At 47.8% G+C, this 20,474-nt stretch overlaps 1 protein-coding gene across 1 annotated transcript in view; it reads left to right on the top strand.

The window, feature by feature from the left end:
* The window catches only part of VAX2 (ventral anterior homeobox 2), a 31,966-nt gene extending 13,336 nt beyond the window's left edge, over nt 1-18,630 (top strand). Inside the window, exons 2-3 of the mRNA XM_066378036.1 lie at nt 6,172-6,359; nt 17,968-18,630. Coding sequence (XP_066234133.1) covers nt 6,172-6,359; nt 17,968-18,417 — 638 coding nt within the window. The 3' untranslated portion in view covers nt 18,418-18,630. The remainder of the gene's footprint in view (nt 1-6,171; nt 6,360-17,967) is intronic.
* The last annotated feature ends 1,844 nt before the right edge of the window (nt 18,631-20,474 follow it).

Genomic DNA, 20,474 nt, shown 5'->3' with positions numbered 1-20,474 from the left:
TAATATTATCTGTCTTTCTCCCCAGTACAAGGTCTATGGAAACACAGATCTTGTTTATTTTGTTCATTTCTATATCCCCCGACCTTATCATAGTATTTGGGACAGAGTATGTGCTTATGAAATATATGTAAAATTGTTGGCTATATATAGTTGTAAATAAATGGTTTGTATTACAAATATGACTCTATAACTTTGTTTCACTTACTGTCAGTTTATATAGATATTGCCTCATTCTTTTTAATTACATGGCATTTTATAGTATGACTTACCATAACTTGTTCAGCCATTTCCCTTGAAGGGAAGATTGAGGATGCTTTCAAATTTTTAATATTTTGAACAGAGCTGCAGCAGACATCTTTATCTATACCTCAGAGCACATGAACCCGTGATTTTCTGAATAAGTAGCTACTAAAATAAATTTGCCAGGACAAAAGTTATAGCCACCTTTATATTTTTAATCTTAACAAGTGCAGCCTTGTGACAATTTATGGTGCTACCAATGGTGAATGGGAGTGTGTATTTTCCTACGGTGCTTCACTGCCTTATTAATCATCTTTTGATGTTTTTCCAACCTTATGGGGGATAAATGACTTTCCATTGCTGCTTGAACTTGGATTATCCTGATTTCTGTGAAGCTATGATCATCTCTCCACATGTTTGTTGGCCATTTGGCATCTTTCTGTGAATGACCGAAATAAGTTACTTGAGCATTTTTTCTTTTTTTAAAAAATTATCTTTTAGATTTTATTTATTGATTTTAGAGATAGAATGAGAGAGAGAAAGGCAGAGGGTGGGGGAGGAGCACAAAGCATCAAGTCATAGTTGCTTCTCATATGTGCCTTGACCGGGCAAGCCCGGGGTTTCGAACCAGCAACCTCAGTATTCTGAGCTGATGCTTTCTTTATCCACTGCACCACCACAGGCAAGCATTTTTTTTCTACTTTATTATTTCTCTCTTTAAACAACCATTTATCTGTAATTGCATTTTATATATTCTGGATAGTACTTCGTTGCCTTTTTTAAAAAGTATTTTTTTCAATTCTGGTTTTGGTTTTTTTTTTTGTATTTTATCTAGATTTTGGTGCTTTTGTCATGTGAAAGCTTTTAGCTTTAATACCATCGTCACATACATCCATTGTTTTTCCTTTTCAGCTCCAGTTCTGTATCTTGCTTAGAAAGCTCTTCTCAAGCTTACGATTATAAAACTATTCTCTAGATATCTTTTAGTGTCTTTATCATTTCAAAGTCTGTGATTTGCTTTCTAATTCATTTAAAACTTATTGTCATCTATTATATGAGACAGGAATATAATTTAATTTTACCCCAGAGAACTACATCAATCTACTTAACTCCATTTATTGACTAGATCGAACTTTCCTCATTTAGAATACTCCCTTGATCATAAACTCTATCATTATATGTACATGTGTCTAATTGTGTAGTACTTTTGATTCTATTGTTTCTCAAAATCCAGTCATCTGAATACTATCTTCATCATTTCTACTATATCCATGTTCTATTTATTTTTTTAATATTTTAGCTTAGTACATTTTAAAATTAAATACTACGTTGGCCTCATTCTAAGCACATAAAACCACAGATTTAACTTTTTTTCTCGTAAACATTAAAATAAGTGCTTAACTATTGAAATGACAAATGACTATTTATGTGTTATTTTAAATCACCTTAAAAACCACAAGTGAAATGCAGAGAAACTTTGGGGGAAACACTATTGCATTCTTTCCACCAAGGGATTTGTCCATTTCTGTGACAGAACATCATTCTAGCTTTATGTTTTGTCGCTGTTACTTTTGAAATGATTTCAGACAAGATGGTGAAAACAGTACAGAGAGGTTTTGTGTATCCATCACCTTGCTTCTCCCAATGGTGACATCTTACATATTTATGTTATCAAGCTCAGGAAATTGACACTGGCACAATATAACTGACTAGACTACAGCCCGTCCTCAGACTTTACTCAGTTTTGCATGCACTTATATTTTGTCTTTATATACAGTCCTATGATATTCTATCACATTAATGGATCCATGTAACCACCAGTGCAATCAGGACACAGAACCGTTCTGTCACCATCAAGGAGCTTCCTCACACTACCCCTTTATTGTCACACCCTCCCTCACCTCACCCCTGGCAACAGCAGGTCTCTGCTCCACCTGTATAAGTTTGTCATTCTAATAAGGTTGTGTAAATGAAATCATACAGTAAAGAATCTGGGGGCTGACATTTTGTTTCTGTTATTGTTTTGTTTTGTCTTTCACTTAGCATAATGACCTGGAGACTTGTCCAAACTGTAGTGTCCCATAGTGTAGCTACACTGCAGTTTGCTTAACCACTCCCGCCCTGAAGGACATCTGGGATTTTTCCATGTAAGGCTATTACAACTAAAGCTGCTATGAACGTTCGTGTGCAGGTTTTGATGTGAACCTAAGATTTGTTTCTCTAGGATAAATGCCCAGGGGTGTGATCACCATATTCTATAGTAAGTACCCAATATATGTTTAACTCTTTTTTTAAATGAATTTATTAGGGTGACATTGGTTAATAAAATTATATAGGTTGGGGAAGTGAACACATAATGCAATATACAGATAATGTATTATAGAATTGTACATCTGAAACCTATATAGTTTTATTAATAAATGTCACCCCAATAAATTTAATTAAAGATTTAAAAATAAACCAGCTAAAAATAAATAAATAAATTATGTAGGAAAATGAAAAAAATTATACAGGTTTCAGGTGTACAATTCTATAATACATCATCTGTATATTGTATTGTGTATTCACCACCCCAAGTCGTGTCTCTTTCCATCACCATTTACCCCTCCTTTACCTTCTCCTACCTCCCCCATTCCCTTTCCTCTTATAATCTCCATACTGTTGTCTGTGTCTACAAGGTGGGTTTTCTTTGCTTAATCCCTTCGCCTTTTCCACCCAGCCCCCGAACCCTCATTCCCTCTGACAGCTGTCAGTCTGTTCTCATATCTATGAGCCTGTTTCTGTTTCTATTTTTGTTTAATTTTTAATTTTTTTAATTTAATTGACTGATTTTAGAGAGACAGGGAGAATAAGGGGGGAAGAGAAGTATTCATTTGTTTTTCCACCTAGCTGCACATTCATGGTCACTTCCCATGTGTGCCCTGCCTAGAGACTGAGCCCTCAATCTTGGTGTTTTGGGACGATGTTCTGACAGACTGAGCTAACCAGCCAAGGCCTGTTTAACTCTTTAAGAAATGCCAGGTCTGTTTCCAGAGCGGGTAGACCACATACCTTCCTCCCAGCAAGGTCTGAGAGATCCAGTTTCTCCACAACCCTCACCAGCATGTGGCACTCTCGTGTATTTTGTTTTTGCTGTTCTTATCTGCGTTTATGATGGTTTGGATTTATCTCTCCCTAATGGCAGGCGATGTTGGCCATCTTTTCACGTGCTTATTTGTATGGCATGTTTTGATATCTGGTGGGCAAGTCTGAGGTTGCCTTTGTTATACGGTTCCTGCCTCCCCTGACCCTGAGAGGGGGAGCTGACCTTGGCTGCCCCTGAGGTGGGAATGCTCCTCTTAGCTCTTCCGCAAGGAAGAGAAGGGCAGGGGTGATGGTGGAGAGTCTGACCTCAGTGGTTAGGAGCACAGGCTCAGAGCGCCAGGTAGGCGCAGGCGTGGGGCTTACTGGGGAGAGCCTGGGAACCTTCTAACACCACATCTCCAAGACTCGTCTCATAAAAACCAGTACCTTTGGATGTGGTCATTGCTGTTCTGAGGAAGTTCTCAGACTGGGCTCACAACTGGAAATAGTGGGACTCAGTCACAAAGGAGTCACAAATATTACCCCATCTTCTGACTGTGGTGGCACAGTGGATAAAGTGCTGACCTGGAACGCTGAGGTCGCCGGTTAAAAACCCTGGGCTTCCCTGGTCAAGGCATGTATGGGAGTTGATGCTTCCTGCTCCTCCCCCTTCTCTCTCTCTCTCTCTCTCTCTCTCTCTCTCTCAAATGAATAAATAAAGTCTTAAAAAATTTTTTTTTAAATATTACCCCACCTTTTTGGAATGCAGGAAGAATTAGATGATAAAGTTTGAATTGTCTCAAAAGGCCTGTGGTTCCCACCAAGACTGCAAGAGCAGGGCCCACATTCATTTGTCAGACCCAGGTAAGAGGGCCTGCCACTCTGCCCTGCCCTGGCAGCCTGGGAACTCCTTGGATTTGAAAACCAATTTTGGAGGAGTTCAGATATGCATTAGGGACAGGCTTAAAGTTACAGGTCAACCAGAGGGAAAAAAGGCAGTGCTGGAAAGAGAGAGTTGGTATATGCTCTGCCCAGCACCGCTGAGCAAGACCTGCCCAGTGGTGGGGGAAGGGCCACTACACAGCAGTGGCTGTGTCCCCTGCACCTTCTCCCTGAGGGTTGGCTGTGAACACAAAGGTGTGAAAGTAAGTGTCTGAGAACCTCTGAGACCCAGAGCAGGACCCGAGAACCAGAGCCCACGAGGAGCTAAAACGCCCTCTGGAGGAGTGGACTGGCCCTGCAGGAGTCAGGAAGAACCAGTCTCATGAATCCCGTAGTGGCAGAGCTGGAGGGAGAAGTCTCAGGTTCACCCTCCAGTGCAGGGATTCTGAAGCGAGGCCCCTGTGACTCATAAGGGGCCTCCTGATGGACACACATCCCAAATGAAGGTCCTTCCTATGTCTTCCACAGCAATGATGCACCCGTCCAGAAGGTCCCATTTTTACCCATGACCAAAGTCCTCTTCATTAAAACTTACCAATTGAGGCTTACTAAAAAAGAGGGTATTCATAAAGTAAAATGAGGTTGTTTCTAGAACTTACTGAACATTGTCAGTGTCCCCTCGGGTAAGTCTCTTAAAATCTGTTTCTTTACTTCCCCATCTGTAAAATGGGGATAATAATAGTTCCACTTTCATTGAGACATTGGAAGGGTTAAAGTGCTTCAAATAGTGCCTGGCTTAGAGCAAGCATTGCACAGATGCCGGCTATTAGTATGACCTAAGCGGGGACTCCACGCCCCCTCTGGAGGGCTGCAGTTCCTGCAACTGTGGAGGGGTCTTGATCAGGGTGAGGGCTGCCTATGCTTGCCCAGGGCTGCCCTGAATTGGTAAATTTCCCTTTGATGCCAATCTTCCTGGGGAATGGTAAATTTCTATTAGTTTAGCTTTATTATTATGGACATCATGTGTTGGGAGTGGTTTGGTAAATCCTACAGAATACAATGTTGTATATTTTCACACTAATGTTTGACATAAAGTTTTCTAATAACTAGATTTTAAGCCATCCTTGTGTATGGCTTGAACATGGATCATCTTTGTCCCTATAGTTAAAGCTGACATATGTGTAAATAACACCTCCCCCCCCCCATTGCAACATTTGACTTTTGCCGAACACGTTGTTGCTGCTACTGAGTTCTTTAAATGGGACCATCTGGTGACTGTGGATGGCAGGATTTTCAACCTTTGTTAGGTAGGCTCCAGAATAGTGGAGACTCCGTGCATGGAGGGCCCAGAAGGGTGGCCCTACTATTCAGAACTATATTCAGAACTAGGCACATGGGCAGTGGCAGCAGCCCCCCTGGAAGTTACCCGAACCTGATGTCATGGCAAGGGCCTTTGGGCTCCTCCTAAGGACCTTTGTTCCCCAGGCTGTGCTCACCTCACACCAGCTGCCTCTTCATGGACCCCAGGAGGGTCTGTGCAGGGTGCTCACCCATGTGCATGCACGCATGCACACACGGCTTAAGACTTGGCTCTGGACGTCTCCTCCAGTAAGCCTTACCTGATTGATCTCACCCAATGCTAACCCATGTTTTCCTCTGCACTTTGGAGACTTGGTGTATCTCCTGGTATTTGTTCCTTCCTCTGCTGAGGGAAGAGAATTCTTCTGTGTCAGCATGAGTCCTTTCTGCCTAGGCTATGATAGTAGACCTGACATTTGTACCAAGGCTCTTTCACATACATATACCCATTAGATACACATACTGCATTGGGTGATTTAAAAAGCTAGGTCCAGAGAAGGGAAGCAACTTGTCAGAGGTCACACAGTCAGGCCCATGCCTGAGGAGTCCTCCTGTGATTAAGATGCTTATTGGCAGCTGAATTCCTAAAATAGTGAACTAAACTGCCTCCTTTCATGGCCCCTGCAGATGCCAAAGGGACCATCCGGGAAATTGTCCTGCCCAAGGGCCTGGACCTGGACCGGCCCAAGCGGACCCGCACGTCCTTCACGGCCGAGCAGCTGTACCGCCTGGAGATGGAGTTCCAGCGCTGCCAGTACGTGGTGGGCCGGGAGCGCACTGAGCTGGCCCACCAGCTGAGCCTCTCGGAGACCCAGGTAAGAGGGCCTGCCACTCTGCCCTGCCCTGGCAGCCTGGCACTCCCTGGATTTGAAACCAATTTCGGAGGAGTTCAGACATGCATTAGGGACAGACTTAAAGTTACAGGTCAACCAGAGGAAAAATATGCAGTGCTGAAAAGAGAGTTGGTATATGCTAATGGGGCCCTTCAGGATGCATCAGGCGTTTTGGAAAATGGGGAAAGTTAGAGAAACCTGGGGGAAGGATACTCGAGATGTAGGGAGCGGCTTAGAGCAGTGCTTCCCAACCCCCGGGCCGTGAACCGGTACCGGTCCGTGGGCCATGTGGTACTGGTCTGCAGAGAAAGAATAAATAACTTACATTATTTCCGTTTTATTTATATTTAAGTCTGAACGATGTTTTATTTTTAAAATATGACCAGATTCCCTCTGTTACATCCATCTAAGACTCACTCTTGACACTTGTCTCGTAAGTTCGACAATTATATTTAAAAATACCACAGTTTTTACTCTGGTCGCATAATTTTATTTTGTGCATTTATCCATTCCACCCTAAAGGCCGGTCCGTGAAAATATTTTCTGACATTAAACCAGTTCATGGGCCAAAAAAGGTTGGGGACCACTGGTTTAGAGGGATGTTGGCACGTGAGAAAAACGTGCGGAAAGGGATAGGGAGGGGTTGGATTTAGGGAGAGATATTTTACACAATTGGAACCTCATTTCCACATTCTGGACCTTTTCTTTTTTTTTTTTTTTTTTTCTTTCTTTCTTTCTTTCTTTCTTTCTTTCTTTCTTTCTTTCTTTCTTTCTTTCTTTCTCTCTTTCTTTCTTTTGACATTTATTCTCAGTGAGGGGGTGGGGGAGAAAGAGAGAGAGGAATATCAATCTGTTCCTGTATATTGGCAACCTCTGTGCTTTGGGACAATGCTCTACCAACTGAGCTATCCAGCCAGGGCACTGGGCCTTTTTCCATCCTCTGTCACCCTCCCTTCATCTCAGTGTGGCTCAGAACCTCTTGTTAGAGAGAAAGGGCCTGAATACCCCCTTCACCCAAGAAAGGCTTAGCATTTTTTTAAAGACTTTATTTATTCATTTTAGAGAAGAGAGAGAAGTTGGGAAGAGCAAGAAGCATCAACTTACATATGTGCCTTGACCAGGCAAGCCCAGGGTTTTGAACTGGCGACCTCAGCATTCCAGGTCGACACTTTATCCACTGTGCCACCACAGCCCAGGCAGGGCTTAGCATTTTTACAATAGTATGCTTAAGCCAAAGGAAAAAGTTCTGTAAACTGAGGACCTACTCTGTGTGAATAGAGGTATTTCAAGCTGGTGATTGAGCTGTCATGATAGCAACAACAATAGTAACATTTACTTAGCACTTACTCATGTCAAGGCACTGTTCTAAGTGCTTTGGGTATGTTTTCCTGGTTATGGTTGTTGCAGCAAAGAAAGAAAGGATTTATTAAGGAGATGGCATCATGCCCACAGTTATAGGTAGGTCATGACAGGTAGGTCATACTGAAAGACCGGCTCTCCAATGCCTTCTAGGAGATGGATTATAGAAGAAGAAAAATCACTAGTCCTGGTGCCTAATGAAGGTTTGTGGCCTCTACTGATTGCTTGGTGCTAGGGTAGGGGGTAATTGAACATTACATCTGGTCCTGATGCCAGCTATGGAGTTGTCCAATTACATAAGGATTTGTTCCATGAGATCATTCCACTTTTCTGGGTCCAGAGCTAAAAACACAACTGAAGCCAAGATATGTTTAGTTTGATTGAAAAGTCTGTCTCAGTAGGCAGTAGAAGCAGGACCTGTTCCTAAGACTACTGGTTGTTGACCACAACCTCATCATTTTGAAGGCTTAATGATTAAGCAAGAGAGAGAGGGAGGTGGGTGAGTCACAGGGCTAGGTGAAGCCAGTCAAAGGGAAAATAAATAAAAATAAAAGCCCGGATTAAAGAAAATAAGGTTTCTGTGAGGTTACAATTCTGGATATGTTCATTCACAAATCCCTTCCAACAACCCTTTGGTGTAGCTATCAGCATTATCCCGTTTTACAGGTGAGGAAAGATTCTACCCTAGTCAGACAACAGAAAGGTCTGAGTGCTGGGATTTGGAGAGGGAAGCGGCCCAGCACCTTTCTGCTGCGTGAGGCTGGGCCGTCGGCCTGGACCCTTCCTTTGGCTGTCGCCTTAGTCATTCAGTCTCACAAATGAGGGAGACCAGTCAACAGATGTATTTTGAACCAGTCCAAAATAAGATTTATAAAGAGAAAAGAGGGAGGAGGGAGGAGGGAGTAGGCTAGAAGGCTGTGTTCCCTGGGGAAGGCTGTGGGAGGGTGGGCGAGGCTCCTCCCTGTCCTGCTGGCTGCTGTCCTTCTCCCTGTGGCCCGGGTGCAGCAGTTACGCTGAGATTACACTGCCCTCATCAGAATCCCCCAGCCCCTTCAGCCACACTAACAGCATGCTGTCCGGTCCGCCCCCCATGACGGCGCGGTCAGATGTGCCTGGATTTCCTCTCCTCCTGGGCTAAACCCCAAGTGGGGCAGAACGAGAGGTGAGAAGGGCCAAGAGGAGGAGGGGAAGAGGCAGAGTGGATGGCCTGCTGGGCAAGGGCTGCTGTCCTCCAGGCAACGCTCAGCCTCCCCACCCGGAGGCCTTTCCTCCCTGGGCCTCTGTAGAGTCCCAAACCCAGCGGGTGGCCCACAGCAGCTGGGCTCCGGCAGGGTCTAGAAAGCTGGGCTGTGCTCACCAAGGGGGCTGCAGTGGCTGAGCCAGACCCATCTTCCTGAGGGGTGTCAGGGGGACACCTTAAACCCTGTCCTAGGCACAGAGTCACCCCTCAATAGCTGCCCGCCCTCTTTGTCCTGACTACCCTCTGCTTCACCTAATTTTGCCCCCAAACTTTTTCCTGGTACTTTGCTTTCCAAGGACACTTCAGAGGCCCAGGCCAGCAGGTCCTTCTCAGTCCTCAGCCCTCCCCTGCCCTGCTCTGCCTCCATACATCCCCGACCCTACCCGCCTTTGAAGGTCAAAGCCAAGACTCTCCTATTCCAGGAAGCCTTTCCTAAGTCATCCTGACCTCCTCCCAAGAGACCTTTTCCACATGGCTTGACGTGTGGGTGTGTGGGTGTGTGTTGTGTGGTATGTGGGTGTGTGGTGTGGGGTGGTGGGCCCCACCAGCATGCATTTCCCAAGGACAAGAAGGTGCTTGAAGGCTATGTCTCCACAGGCCCCGAAGAGCCTCGCGCAGAGCTGGGCACACAGTGAGCCCTCACCTTATTGATTACTGCGTACCACCCTCCTTTCTCTTTCTCCAGGCCTGGGGTTTTCCAGTCCTCTAAGGCAGTGGTCCCCAACCCCCGGGCCATGGACCGGTACTGGTCCGTGGGCCATTTGGTACTGGTCCACAGAGAAAGAATAAATAACTTACATTATTTCCGTTTTATTTATATTTAAGTCTGAACAATGTTTTATTTTTTTAAAATGACCAGATTCCCTCTGTTACATCTGTCTAAGACTCACTCCTGATGCTTGTCTCTGTCACGTGATACATTTATCCGTCCCACCCTAAAGCCTGGTCCGTGAAAATATTTTCTGACATTAAACCGGTCTGTGGCCCAAAGTAGGTTGGGGACCACTGCTCTAAGGTATAGCTAACACTTGCTGAGAGCTCCTCGTGTATCAGGCACTACTCTGAGTGCTTGACATGTTCTCACCCTTTAGTCCTCACCACACCTTGTGGGATAGGTGTGAGGTTTTTCTTCTGACACCACTTCTGATACTAAATGTGTGGTGTTTTCCAACACCAACCACAACCAATTCTCCAACACCAACTAGGTATCCAACAGTTCAGTCCTATTTAATTCTTACACTAACTCCTGGAGTGAGCACAGACCCTTCAGGTTAACAGCGCAGTCTGAAAGGACAGTCCCCATCAGATGCCACTCATGTCTCAGGGCCCCCAGCATTTCTGACCAGCTGTAAATTTTAGGATGTTTACACTCACCTCCTTAGGCTTGATAACTCAATGAATGACTCACAGAACTCAGTAAAACAGTTTACTTACATTTACAGGCTTATTATAAATGATACAACTCTGAAATGTATTATAAAGGACACAGTTCTGAAATAGCCGTATGGGAAAGATGCTTAGAGCAAGGCGAGGGGAGCAATTCAAGGAGCTCCCTCCGCTTTCTGGGTGGGCCACCTTCCCAGCATTTCCACGGGTTTGTATACCAACCCAGGAGCTCTCTGGGTCTCATTGTTTAAGAATTTCTATAGCCTCATCTCCAGCCCCTTCACCTCCCTGGAGGTCAGAGGTGAGGCTGAAAGTTCAACCCTCGAATCACATGTTTGGTTTTTCTGGAACCAGCTCCATCCTGAAACTATGTATCTTGGGTCCATCTTGATTCACTTCATTAGCATAAACCCAGGTATGCACAAAAGGGACTTTCTATGACTAACAAAAGACACTCCTCACTCAGGAAATTCCTAGGGCTTGAGGAGCTCTGTGCTAAGAACCAGGAACAGAGATTAAATGTATTTTTTATTATATCAGAATGGGTCTTTATTTTTTTTCCCATTGATTTGAGAGAGAGAAGAAGGGTGAAGGAGGTGAAAAGAAAGAGAGAGAGAGAAGCAACAACTCGATACTCCACTTAGATGTGCACTCATTGATTGCTTCTCATATGTGCCCTAACTGGGGATTGAACTTGTGACCTCAGTGCATCGGGATGACACTCTATCCACTGACCCACCTGACCAGGGCCCAGAATTGTTTTTTGGGGTTTTTTAAAAATATTTTTTTATTTATTCATTTTAGAGAGGAGAAAGAGGGGGGGGAGGGGGAAGGAGTAGGAAGCATCAACTCCCATATGTGCCTTGACCAGGCAAGCCCAGGGATTCGAACTGGCGACCTCGGTGTTCCAGGTTGATGCTTTATCCACTGCTCCACCACAGGTCAGGCCCAGAATTGGTTTTTATTATTTCTACTTTACAGAGAAGAAAACTAAGGCACAAAGAAATTAAATAGCATGCTCAAAAATTAAAATAAGCACATTATTAACTCACCTAATTTTTATAAAAAGATGGCCTTATACATAGTATTATTACCATTTCATAAAACTGAGCCTTCAGAGAAGTTAACTTACTCAAGTTTATATAGTTAGAATTCTGTGAAATTCTTAGTATATTCACTCATACTTTTGTTCAAAAATATTGAATATATAGCAGATACTATTCCAGAACGCTGTCATTGCAGAGAACAAAATGAACCAGGGACCTGCTTTCACACAGTTTATATTCTTGATGAGAAAGACGGCCCTGGCTGGTTGGTTCAGCGGTAGAGCGTCGGCCTGGCGTGCGGGGGACCCGGGTTCAATTCCCGGCCAGGGCACACAGGAGAAGCGCCCATTTGCTTCTCCACACCCCCCCTTCCTTCCTCTCTGTCTCTCTCTTCCCCTCCCACAGCCAAGGCTCCATTGGAGCAAAGATGGCCCGGGCACTGGGGATGTCTCCTTGGCCTCTGCCCCAGGCGCTAGAGTGGCTCTGGTTGCAGCAGAGCGACGCCCCGGAGGGGCAGAGCATCGCCCCCTGGTGGGGAGAGCTTCGCCCCTGGTGGCGTGCCAGGTGGATCCCGGTCGGGCGCATGTGGGAGTCTGTCTGACTGTCTCTCCCCGTTTCCAGCTTCAGAAAAAATACAAAAAAAAAAAAAAAAAAAGAAGAGAAAGACATGAGTGCTGTTAAATAACAAATATTAAACTGAGTCAAATTTAAAGATCTTACTGGCTTTATTGAACGAATCGTGAGCTGGGCAGCATCCCATCTAGCAAGCAGAAGAAGTTTTCAGGAGCTGTGCAAAATGGAAAGGTTTTATAAGCAGACGGGGGAAAGAATGGGTTGTTTCAGGCTTAAGTAACCTACCTATGGGGGGTGGGAGGGGACTAGTAAGTGTATTATTTTGTTAGTGATGACCAGGAAATTCCAGACTGATTCATTAAGATTGTATTCCCAGGAGAGCATGAAATTACAGTTAGGTTAGGTATTGAATCTGTTTAGTGATGTGGGCTTAGCACAAGTGACTCCATTTTGGGCCTGTTGTCTCTTTTTTAATAGTGATATGAGGGAGATAAAACATGATATGATAGAAACTAGAAGGAAATCTTTTGTTTAGGTGGTCTGAAAAACCCTCATTGAAGAAATGACATTGAGCTGAGATGTAAGTGACAGAGAAGAGACAGCTAGATGAGGAGACAAAAGAAGAGAAGTCGAAACACAGGGTAACTGAAGACCTGAGGGTAGGAACTGGCACAGAATGTTCTAGGAGTGTCAGAAGGCCAGTGTGGCTAGAATTGGAGGCTAGGTAGGTGGGGCAGATCATGCCGCGCTTAGAGGTGGTAAGGCGTTGAATGAAGAGTGGCCGGAGTTGAGTGGCAGTTTGCAGAGGTCACTCTAGCTGCCACCAGAAGAATGGGAATAAGAGTGGACCAGTTAGAAATTACTGAACATTGTCTTAAACAGAGTGGTGGCAGCAGGGGAGAAATGAACTGATCCCAGATGTACTCTCATTTGGAGCTAGGGTCTGCTAGAACTTGCTCATGTGTTACATGCACAGGACAAGGGAAGGGGAAGTGGTTTGGGCTTGAACAACTGGATGCATGATGAAAAATGGTCAGTGATGCTACTTAACAACTTGAGAAAGCTGGCAGGAATAACGGGAAAGGAATCTCGAGTTTAGTTTTAGATCAGTTAAGTTTGAGATCCAAGAGGAGATGTCTGGAAGGTACGTCAGCTTTTTCCCTGGGGGCTGATTGTTCTCTGATTTATCTGAGGATCTCGGTCTGGTCAGGGCTCTTTGGTAGAAAGGGTAAGATATTTCTTTAAGTGTGTTCAGATAATGGATGGACTCCACAGGGATAACAAAGGAGATACAGTTGTGGAAATCCACGAGTAGGAACCGTGGTATAACCAGGCCTGGTAGAGACTAGAAGTCAAAGGTCATTGTGGACCTAACGCTTCAGCTTTAGGCACTCACAGACCTCTCTGGTGCCGCAGTGAACACCTGGCCACATGCTCGCCAAGTGCCTACTTCTCTCTGTCACTGCCTGCTTCTTGATTCCTGCTGCCAACCAGAATCTTGACCCTCTTCCCTGGCTACCAGGAGAGCCCATGAGTGGGATCAGGGGTGAAGCCACCAACCATTCACTAAATCCCAGATGAACCAGGAAAGGGAGGAGGAAAGACGGCCACCCCCAGGGAGACCACAGAAGGCACCGAGAAGCCATGGGGAGGGCAGCACCCCAGGAAGGGCACTGCACTTCAAGACAGGACCTGTGCCCCCAGAAAGAGTGCAACCGAACTGAGCTTTAAAGAACTGGTAGTAATTTTGGATTTAATCCTGGGAAGAGGGTGACCCCTGAGGCAGAACTGAAGGCTTCCAGGAGGAGAAGGGGCTAGTTCAGAGGCCCTGAGCCTGTCCCACTCAGCTTGTCCTGTTCCCTGAGCTTTATGAATGAATCCCTTAGGGACCGTGGGGTTGATGGTGAGAAGACAGGCCACCTTTTCAGCTCCAGCACTCACCTGTACAGTTCGCAACATTAGACTCACCCACAGAGCTTAAAATAAAATAAAACAAAACACCCTTGCCTGGACCCCACCCCCAGAGATTCTGATTTCATGCGTTGGGATGGGGCCTGGGCGTTGGGACTTAGAAAGAAAAGGGACCCCAGATAAATCCAAGGTGGAACCAGAGTTTGAATCCCTGACCTAGCCCCTAAGTGCCAGACCCCATCTGCCCTCTGCTCTCTCCTTCCCTCCCCTTCCAGACCCCCCAGGAGACTCCCACACAAAGGGCCAGCCCATGCCCACCTCTCCCTGCTTCACCAGAGCTGCAAAAAGACAGGACGTGTGAGAGAGTACCTTGAAAAAGCTTGCCATTCCTCATCAGTCATGCCCCTCGTTACTGCCACTCCCTTTGTACCTAATTGCCCTCCTTTTGCTGAGTTGGGTCAGTGCCACTCTCCCACTAGACCTTCAGCTTCTCAAGGGCAAGAACCATGACTTCTGAGTTTGCCTTCTCCCCCTCGGTCAGAGCTAGAAACAGAGAAGTGAGCAATAAACAATAACTCACACTGAATGTGGGCCAGGCACCATGCAAAGCCTTCTGCATGCATTTCCTTATTTGATCCCTGCAACAGCACAGGTGTTTTTGTCCCCATTTTAAAGATAAGAAACTCAGGCTCCGGGTTCTTGGGAGCAGTCCCTGGCCTGAGGACCAAGGAAGGTAGGTGCTAGCCTGGCAGAGAAGCCAGGAGGCTTCCTGGCAGGGGAAAGGAATGCAGGAACGTGCAGAGGCCCAGGCCCCAAGCATCTGGTGGGACTGCCTCTTGGAGAACCTGAATTCGGAAATGACGAAGATAAAAGGGTTTTTTCTTTCCAACTGCTTCCTTCAGCCAGACTTGGTCATCCCTTCCTCAGCTTACCTTACTGATATCTCCTTCAAATGTCACACCTTCAGAGAAGCTATATTTGCCACCCCATTATCCTGCTGCCTTTCTCTAAAGTGGTGCCCCCCAAAGTGTGGTCCTTGGGCTGGTACCAGCCTACACTCTTATCAGTCCATGACAAGTTAAGTACAGAAATGGAAAGTATTTGGATATGTATACAGCAATTTTTCTAGTAATTCAATATAATTGTACTTTATAAAAGAATTGGTCCAAGACAAATTGGAAAATTTTTAAAGTAGTTTTTCACCCCAAGTAATTTCAGAGACACTGCTCAAGACACTTACTGCCACCTGACAGTCACGCCTGTTTGTTTTTCCTTGTTGATCACCTGTCTCCCGCTGCACTGTCCAGTCGGCACGGCAAGGTTCACTCTGCCTGTTCACTGCCAACCCCCAGCCCAGACCCCGCACCCAGCACACAGTAGGCACTCAGTACCTATCTGTTGAATGAATGTGTGAGTGAACGAATGAAGCAATCAGTCTCAAGTAGGTCCTGTAACTTTCTGGTCACTTTTGGTTAATGAAAGTCCATCCAATCCAGTTTAAAACACCAACCATGCCTGACCTGTGGTGGTGCAGTGGATAGAGCGTTGACCTGGAACACTGAGGTGGCCAGTTTGAAGCCCTGGGCTTGCTTAATCAAGGCACAAAGGAGAAGCAATCAATGAACAACTAAAGTGAAGCAACTACAAGTTGATGCTTCTCATCCCCCCTTTATCTGTCTCTAAAATCAATCAATAAAATCTAAAAACCAAAGAAACAAAAAACCCACAAGCACATCTGTTTCGAATCTCCTTTGCTCCCAGACCCTCCTCAGAACAGGCCTGGCTCAAGGCTGAGGGCCTGCAAGGGAAGGACCCTGTGCCGTCAACACCCCCACAGTAGCCTCTGGAAAGGGGTCCTGCCTGGGCCACTGGCTCCATCTTCCCCCATCAGCCACCTCCCCCAGGGTCCAAGGGCAGGGAGGATGGAGGCAGGGAGGCAGAGATCTTTTCAAACAACCGGGCACCTTCTGGTGCGAGGAGTCTCCCTGGGCAGAGGCCTTTGCTGGAGGGGTGGTTGCTCCCACAGGTGGTGGTGCTCAGCATTGCCCCAGGCAGCCTGAGCTCCGGCCTTCTCCAGCTTCTCCTCTTCCTCCTCTTCCTTCTCCTCCTCTTCCTCCTCCTCCTGCTTCTCAGCTCGTTCACGTGGAGCCACAGGGATTGCTGGCCTCCTTGACATCCTTGGAAAGCTGGAGGGATCTCCATCCTTTTCTTTCCAGGCTTCCCTCTCCAGGTCCCTCCTCATGCTACCAACCACGCTGCCCGAGCCAGCCACCAGCCTCCTGGAAGCTCCAGGCTGGGAGCAGGGCCAGCCTCTCTGCGCCCAGCTCGGGGCTGGGTGATGCGCTCAGTGGCACCGTGACGCAGGCCTGCAAAGTCTGTGGCGTGATGCGTTTCTAGTTGGGGAGAATGCCATTCTGTCTTCTCGGTCACCTTCAATCCTTGCAAGTGATTCTTTCAGGACCCCCTGATGTCTTCTGTGGGGGAGCACCCTCTCCTGTCACCATCAGGGGTCCCCATAGGGCTGACCCCAGAGATTCCCTCCCAGCCTTTCTTTTCTTCTACAGATGAGGGCCGTTGTAGAGGGCTAAATCTCCTCCTCTCATAGGCCTTGAAAATGGGTCTCTCTCTGCCCTTTGTTAGCGGCTCCATTGAGGATGTGGGATACTTGACACCTCTCTGTCCCCAGATTTGAGTGGGTGGTCACTGGGAGTCCCCCTGGACATCATGCCACATCCTCTCACACTTGGTATCATGTTGGGAAGCCCAGCCTTTGCAGACTACGGGATGGGAGGGGGCTGTGATAGGTTCAAACAGGGCAGTGAGCCGGTTGGATTAAAGAGCTCACTGCAGAGGCAGCGTCAGAGCTGAGACCAGTGGGCGAAGTTGTCCTCAGACTGGGCCACTGGCCCCTGCCCTTAGAGGGACCCACTGTGGCCCTCCTCTGGCCATGTTCCTTGGGGTGAAGATTCTGCAAGGCCGAGTGGTCCTGCCCACCACCAGGAGCCTGTGCCCCTCTTCTGGACCACACCCTAGGTGGCCAGGATTCCAGAATTCCCTGCCAAATGGCCCTAGCCCCCCTCTGGCACCTTCCTGGGCCTCTCGCATGCCAATCTTCCCCAGGGCAGACCACACAGCCATTACGCAGAAGAGCAGGCCCATGCCATGGCCACGGGGAGCTGTTTGCGAGTGTGAACAGGCTAGGGTGCCCTCACATGTGCAGGTCAGAGTCAGGCAAGGTCCTGAGCCTTCCAGTTTCCCCTTGCCCCCAGCCCTGCAAACAAGGCTTGGACGTGAGGCGCAGAGATCTTAAACAGCGCTCCTCTCACCTCGGGATCACCTGGTGAGCTTCAAAAGCCCCGTGTCCAGGTCCCACCACCCCCATTCGGAGTGGATTGGTCTGAGGTCAGGAGTGACTTAGGCTTCCCGGGTGGCTTTCATGGGTGGACAGAGTTGAGGGGCACAACTGGGGAGGTGTTGCCACAGTCCAGGTGAGAAGGGTAAGGGAAGAGAGAGGGCTTGCGCTGCGGAGTGGAGAGGGGCCCTCGGGAGCTCTCCTGAGGTTTCTGCTCGGGCAGATGGAGGCGACCCTCTCGGAAGGGGGAAGGTGGGGACCGCCCCGGTGTGGGAGTGGATCTGAGCTGGGTCTGCACATACGGAATTTAACAGGCAGTTGGATAATGGCCTGAATCTCCAGCTGGGACTTAACCAGCACATAAATACTGGCTGAAATCATGAAACCTGGCTAAGAGAAAGATATGTTGAGCCCCGAGGGGAACTTCATTTGTGCCCTCTACACTCCACCCTACATCTGTCAATTCATTCCTAAATCCTAGGCAGTTCAGCAGTGGGGGGGCGTCCATGACTGGGGGGCAGGGTTCCTTATCAGATCACCCAGAGCCGGCTGGTTGAGGGAAGCCTGGTGACAATCTGAATGTTCTTTGCTCTCACTGCACCCTTGTTCCTCCACTCCCCGTGCCCCTGCACCCTGCCCGTCCTCTCCTCCTCTCCTCCCACCGGCCCCTTTGCCTCTCCTGTCCCCTCTCCCTTCCTGACCCCTTGCCTCCTCCCCACCAAGGTGAAGGTCTGGTTCCAGAACCGCCGCACCAAACAGAAGAAAGACCAGAACAGAGACTTGGAGAAGCGGGCGTCCTCCTCGGCGTCTGAAGCCTTCGCCACCTCCAACATCCTGCGACTGCTGGAGCAGGGCCGCCTGCTGTCCGTGCCCAGGGCCCCCAGCCTCCTGGCACTGACACCCAGCCTGTCGGGCCTGCCTGCCGGCCACAGGGTCCCCTCCTTGGGTGACCCCAGGAACTCCTCTCCACGCCTCACGGCTCTGGCCTCGGCCTCCGCGTCCCCTCCGCTGCCGGCCCCGCCTCCAGCGCTCTGCTTTTCCTCTGCCCGGCTCCTGGACCTGCCTGCCAGCTACGAACTGGGCTCCTCAGCCTTCGAGCCCTACAGCCGGCCCTACAGCCGGCTAGAACGGAGAGTAGGCAGCCCCGGGGGCGCCAAGAAAGCTAATACTTAAGCCTCTACTCCCATGTGACACTTTGCCCCCAAGCCCAGCACCACCCAGACCCGGTGGAGGTGGGTGGCCACATCCCCTGCCCCGCCTGCCCCCCAGCTCAGAGACTCGGACCAGCACCAGGCAGCCTGGTCACACAGCTTGTGTGTGTGAGTGCAGTGTGCGTGTGTGTGCCTCTCACTGAAATAAAAGGAAAACAATATGGAGGGAAACAGAGTCCCCACAGCACCGCCTCTGCCCCTCGACTGGGGAGGAAAATGGGCTAAGGCCAGAGGGCTGTCTCCTGGGAGGGGAAAAACCTGGGGCTTTGTTCACATTCATGGGTGAATTAGGGTACCGGCTCCCACTCCCAATTAGAGCACCTACCTGGGCATTCCCAGGCCCATGCTTTTGTAGGTTAAGCATTGCCCTTTGCAAGCTCCTGATATTTTTTTTATTTATTTTTTTATTGTGGGGAGGCAAGGAGGCAGAGAAATAGACTCTCACATGTGCCCCAACCTGGATTCACCCAGCTAGTCCCATGGGGCAATGCTCTGCCCATCTGGGGCCACTGCTCTGTTGCTCAGCAACCAAGCTATTTCAGCAGCCTGAGGTGAGGCTATGGAGCCATCCATCCTCAGCAGCCTGGGTGACTTGCTCCAACCACATGAGCCATGGCTGGAGGGGAAGAGAGAGAGAGAAGAGGAAGGGGCAGGGATGGAGAGGCAGATCGCTTCTCCTGTGTACCCTGACTGGGAATTGAACCTGGGACATCCACATGCTGGGCCAATGATCTACTGCTGAGCCAACTCTCCTCTTTTAAAAAGAGTAATATTTGAGGTGGGGAGATGTTAAGTTCTTTCAGAGGGTGGATCCAGAGAGCCTGAGAGAGGGCATCGAAGGTAAACTTATTAAGACCCCACCTTCTCTAGAAGGCCCACCCATCACAGAAACAGCAATATGAAGCACTTAAAAAAGTTTTTTTTTCTCAAATAAGAAACTTTTATTTAACTATTTGTTTTGCAATAATTATAGATTTATAGGAAGTTGCAAGATAGTCCAGAAAGTACCTTGTACTCTTCACTGTTTCCCCCAATAGTCGCATCTTCCATAACTCTGGTATAACATCCAAACCAGGAAATTGACATTGGGTACCATGTGTGTGTAAGTCCGTGTCATTCCATCACTTGTGTGAGATTCATGGACCACTGCAATCAAGAATCAGAACTGTCCATCACCACAAAGAGTTCCCCGTGCTAGCCCTTCATATCACACCCACCCCTGCCTCAGCCCAAAAGAGTTCTTTGAAAGAATGGGAATTATGAGAGAGGGCCCAGAGACCTGAAATGGGTCCTTGGGCTGGAGAATGTGAGGTAAGATTTGGACTCTGTGGGGAGAAACAGTCTTCTCCAGTCTGTCCTGGGAAACACATATTGGTTTCAAAGTGGCTGACCTGAGTCGCTCAGAATGGGGTGCTGGGAGGGAAGTCTGGAGTCTGGAATGGGCCGCATGGGTAACTGGGACAGAGCTCGGGCTGGGCTGGTCCAGCCACCCCCCACTGCCCACCCTGCCTTCCCCAGAAGACCTGTGCCACGCTCCGCAGGTCCGGGGCAAGCACAATCCTTTAGCCACTCAGCACAAAAAATGTCCCTCCGTTTGTACTTTCTACCCTGGGCTAAAAATATCAGGAGAGGCCAGCTGCATGGGACCCTGGAGGTGAAATATGAGAAGATAAGACAGGGCTCCCTGATGGAGATGGAGAGAGACCTGTCCTGGTTCTCAGGGAGCTGTCAGTATCAAGAGACAAAGTCCTAAGGAATCCAAGTCTGATGGAGGAAACACAGGCTCAACTCTGGGGCTCACAGACCAGGGATGGCAGCGAAAGAGAACTCTCCAAAAGCCTGTGAAGGCTAAAAAAGTAATAATTTTTCTCCCATCTGGTCTAATAATCAAATTAACAGTGTAATAGGAGAAAATTGAACTTTAATATGTGCACACTGGGAATTCATATAAGCATAAATATTGTAACAACAGTGAGGCAAAATTGGGTGTCTATATGACATTTTGGACAAAAGAGGAAA

The sequence above is a fragment of the Saccopteryx leptura genome, chromosome 3 (assembly GCF_036850995.1).
Source record: "Saccopteryx leptura isolate mSacLep1 chromosome 3, mSacLep1_pri_phased_curated, whole genome shotgun sequence".
Lineage (NCBI taxonomy): Eukaryota > Metazoa > Chordata > Mammalia > Chiroptera > Emballonuridae > Saccopteryx > Saccopteryx leptura.
This window is presented reverse-complemented; position numbering and strand designations above follow the sequence as displayed.